We start from the raw sequence: 4,930 nt of genomic DNA on the forward strand, positions 1-4,930 counted from the left end.
AGGCAGTTGATGACTTGCAGACACAATGACCTCGCTCACTTCAATCACATATATGCTACCTTTATATGAAGTGGCCACCTTTATATGAAGTAACTTAAACTAAAAATTCACTCAAACTTGTTATCGAAAGATAAGACTACATCATTCAGTTTTCTCACATTTTCACAAATAAACAAGAGAATCACACATGGCAAGTTAAAGAGTGTTTCTTTTCCTTTGAAAACTTCATGAACAAACAGTTGCTTTTTTCTGTCTACCTTTTTTTTTTTTTTTTCCCTTCTGGAAGCAAACTCGTGATTCCCATAATCCATTCATGAGGACTAACTATCTCTCTGCAAACTAACCCTGAACATCACCCTAAGCAAAAGTACAGAATGTAGTCGCACAGAAGCTTCTTCTATAAATACAAACACCACAAAATAAAAGCTATGTAGTAGGCCAGAAGTTGTTAAAACACATAATTCCAAGGGAACTCAGAATTATGCAGCTTTCCCAAAGAGAAAAAGTTCTTTTCCAGTTTTTGTAAATCGGAAAAAAAAGTTACATTCAAGTGAGCAAAGCACACACGTAACTGTCATTCCAACTGTACTGCACATTACTGAGAATGAATTATTCCTAGGAACAAACAGTACAGGATAGATACTTACACAGCCTCCAGCAAGGATCTCTGCAGGGAGTGGGATGGAACCATCTCTCTTAGTAAATTTGTCTCTGACAAAGTCATTAACCTAATGAAGATACAATACGTTACACACAATTTAAAGGTATCCTTCCTCCTTATTAACCTATATCAAGTACATCTGTAACCATATTTATTAGAGTGCTTGTAAGTGGTCATCTTTCACACATTTTAGGAAACAAATCCTGTGTTTGTTAACAAACAAAAAGATGTCAGGAAAAAAAAAAGATACGTACAGTTAGCTTAATAGCCTTTTCTGGAGCAACACCTATCAGCTGTGGTAACAAGCCTATAGAAACAAAGACATCATAAGGCAACATTATCTTCCTAATAAAGAAACTAGTATTTTATAAGAGCTCTACAGAAATGTCTTCCTGCGCATGGCATTTCCTTTGAAGTGGGTGGCAGTTACCCCAGGAGGTAGATGGCATTTATGCATGTGTGGCTGCTACAGCACTGGATATTCATACCTATAGGATTTTACAACAAGATTTCTGTTGAAAATGGTAATGAAAAGGGTGAATGTGGCCGACATTCCACAACCAAATCAAGTCTGATACAGTTGCTGTACAGAAAAAAAAGAAAAAAAAAGACTGAATGTACCTCACCATATGTCTACTTACGTAAGAATTAATTTGACTTTATTTTTTTTAGCCCCTTAATATGATTTTCCCATAAATCTTAAAATTAAAACAGGAGATTAATTATGAGAGATACACACAACTATGATAAATTATGAACTAACCTCTACCACTAACCCGAGATTTCTCAAGGCTCCAGTCAACTAATGATGTAAAGGATTTTCATTAGTTGAGTCCAACATAAACTTCTTTAAACTCTCTTACAATTAATTACTTTTTTTTTTTTTTTTAATCTTGCCAAGAGGAAGTATCAGTTGGCAGAAACCAATTTTGAAAGGCTCTTCCTCTACTACCAAAATGAACAGTCTTTTCAAAGAAGTACATGCACTTTTCATGGAGCTAATAGGTTTAAGAAAAAAAAAAAAAAAAGACAAATCAGTAGGTGGCAGTCTCAACTTCCTAACATAGAAGATCATATCAGCATCTGTTGTCTTTCAATTCGCTTTCTCCATAGTAATCCTGGTATTACATATAAAATCATAAAAGTTAAAGTGTTTATTTTTATTGTAAGTGCTCATTTCCATGGTTAGGGAATATAAATCTGTTGGAAGTTCTTGCCAATTAACAAATAAAGAAATCCCATACTAAAAACATCAAACATCAAATTACATCAACAAAACTATGATGATGCAGCTTCCCACTCTACCTTAAGTGAAAATGATGGTTAAAAATCATAAAAGAACCTTCAAAATTCCCCAAAGTACTTAAGTCTGTAAATTTTTATAGTACTTCCCTAAAAGGAGCTCAGAGCCTCAGAACCAAAATAGAAAGTGCAGCACTTAATATATGCAGTGCAGTGTTTTCTTCCAACACAGTGCCTTCTGTGTGATGTACTGACTTACTGTGCAGGGGAAAGGTAGTTATTAAATACAAAAAAGGTTGACAATAACAAAAAGAAATATGCCCTCCCAGCCTGAATCTCTGATCTACCACAAAAAGAAATCCAGCTCTGCTGTGCCTGTACTTCGGGGGGGAGAGAGGAGGCAAAAGAAAAAAAACTACCAGACAAAACAGCCCAAGACAATTCCTCACACTCTCTCTCTTCCTTTGTATGCAGCTAAACACCCTGGACACACACTGTATTCTAGAGAACCTGGGATTCAGTACGGTCTAGCAAGAGAGCTTAGAAAATATAATAAGTTCAGAAGTTGGATGTCAGGTTTCATAAGCATCATGATTTTCCTGACCAAATATTAGAAGTTTTTACTTTAAAATATGAATTTTCTAATATCCATTCAAATCTATGTTTTAAACTGAAGTGAAGAACTATATTGTATCATTACACATTAGAATACAATTTAAGATAGTCCCTCAGAAATATAAGATTCCAGTTACAGTCAACTCCGTAAATATTTCTGTTGTTTCTGTTTCTGTTCTCATCTGCAGATAATCTGACACTACGAGTACATGCTGACTGTAGAACATAATGTTTTCAGAACAGCTACACGAACCTTTCATGCTAAACAATCTTAAAGACAACTACTAAACATATTTTTTAAAAGTTTAACAATTTGCCATTACACTCCCCCAACATGCACCTTTCCCCCCTCAAGCGTGAAGCACTGTTTTTAACTCATCTATAGAAAGCGCTTGCCAAAAGTTAGAAAACAAAAATAAAAGGTCATTAGCTTTAGAGGTGGCTGTGCAAAATCATGTTAGGGTGAGGGGTGGAGAAAGAAAAGAGTACTATAGAAAAGAACTGCAGAAATCACAAAGTTTAAAATAGAGTCATAGATGCAACTTCAAGGAGTATTTGTTTTAATGAAATATCTAGCAACAAAAAAAAAAAAAAGGGAAGAAATCTACTAGAAAAAAAAAAAACAAACATAATTTACTGAGATTACAGCTATTTCATTAAAATTTTGACTGATTTATTCCTCTCTTTATTTGTCACTGAAAAATCCTGTGAGATCGCAGAAAATTACTTAAGAGTCCATAGACTTTCACATGCAAAAACTTCTCAGATACTGCTCTTAACAAATACTAGCAAGGACCAGTGTCCTCATGGGCAGAACACACTGCAATACAAAAAAAAAACAAGCCTGTGACCATCACATTAAAACATAAAATTTAGAAGAAAGTGCTGACTCTTATAAAAAAAAAAAAAAGAGAGAATTCAACTAAATATAAATATCAGAAGATGTGTAGTGTACGTACCATTTAAGTAAGTTATCTTGTTGATATGATACAAATGCTTCCATAACCTTCTCCTAAGCTAAAAAACAAAGTAAGATAGATAGCTTTCTATCTAACTGATAAGTTGCTTTCAATTCTTAACCTGCATTTTGGAACAAAGTGATACATAAATTGCAGGCTGCAATTTCTTGCTCACAGTAGTCCCAGTACCTGCAGAGGTATAAGGAATAAGCAATCTGGCATCCAGTTTAACAAGTACCTTTCAGAATGACTATTTTCTCTCCTAATAAAAAATATTCACTGTAAAATATATTTACTCTTCAGAGGCTAAAATGCGTTCCTCATGTTTGCCCCCAGCCAAATGTCACAAACCTCAGTTTGTGAGATAATCTTGTCCACAACACTCACACCACAGAGATTAGGACTTTAAACAGATCTGTGTACCAAGAAGCCAAACGGTAACAACAGAAGGCCTCGTTTTTCCCAGCAATTATGATGAACAGTGCCCAAGGGAAGTTAAACATTCAACTCTATGAGACAGAAGCAAAAACGTAAATTAAATCAAGTTTCACAGTTCTCCAATAAGAGTAGTTCTTGAGGTATTAAAAAAATAAAAAAGGAGAAAATCCCCAAGCCGATATATATATTTTATTCACTCACCTCTGTAAAGACCAAAAAAGCCTTCAAAACGCAAAACCTTTTTAAAGCAGTCAAAGCTGTTTTTATACATCAACTCTCCTACGACTGAACCAGTGGAGCGCTGATTCTGCATACGAGTTTTCACCAGGTCTATGGGATATACTGCTGTAGCACCAACAGCTGTGAGAAAGCATTCGGAGCATTACTTCTGCAACTTTTCTGTTGGTGTAGTACATCAATATTATGGTGACTTTCTTTAACAGTAATGTAAACACACAAATATTTACAAGCTGGTAAGATCTCTGATATGTTGGAAGTAAGAAAAAACAATACAGAAAATCTTAAAAAAAAAAAAAAAGTCTGCAGGAGAATAAATTTACTATGTATTACATAGAACGAGGTGTACAGAAAAGAAAACCAATCAGAAAAAGAAGCAACAAGAACTATCAGTAAGCAAATGTGTTCCCCAAGCGAGTAGAGTTCCAGTTGCTCTTAAAAGGGTACTAGAACAGAAGAGATAAAGGAAGAGACTGGCACAACCAGTGGCTGCAGCCTCCAATGCTTCACCTGCATAACAAGAAAGTGCACCTTAAATGGTCCCAAAGAGTCTGGCAAGAAAGACTACAAACACAGACCTGAAACCCAGATAAATTACTTACCTCCAGCAATTGAGCCCAAAGTGAACCTGTAGGCTGACTCAGCTATCTGGAGCAAGATAGGCCTGCTTAACTCTGCAAATGATTGCTGTGTGAGGAAGAAAAGAAAAACAAACATTTCAAAACCTTGCCGGGAGAACAAAGATGCTATAAATCTGCTTTTAAGAAGTTAAATAAAG

General features: G+C 35.2%; 1 protein-coding gene across 1 annotated transcript; it reads right to left on the bottom strand.

Annotated features, from left to right (window-relative positions):
* Positions 1-632: 632 nt before the first annotated feature.
* Positions 633-4,884, bottom strand: LOC122194038 (calcium-binding mitochondrial carrier protein Aralar1-like; the record flags this gene model as incomplete). Its single annotated transcript, XM_042894949.1, has 4 exons — positions 4,755-4,884; positions 4,117-4,275; positions 916-968; positions 633-728 (listed from the first exon to the last, which is right to left on the bottom strand). Coding segments are annotated over exons 1-4 (423 nt in total), but the record flags the coding sequence as incomplete, so codon positions are not given.
* Positions 4,885-4,930: the final 46 nt, after the last annotated feature.

The sequence above is a fragment of the Lagopus leucura genome, unplaced genomic scaffold (genome assembly GCF_019238085.1).
Source record: "Lagopus leucura isolate 7727_CA_CO unplaced genomic scaffold, USGS_WTPT01 51667-0_obj-0_obj, whole genome shotgun sequence".
NCBI lineage: Eukaryota > Metazoa > Chordata > Aves > Galliformes > Phasianidae > Lagopus > Lagopus leucura.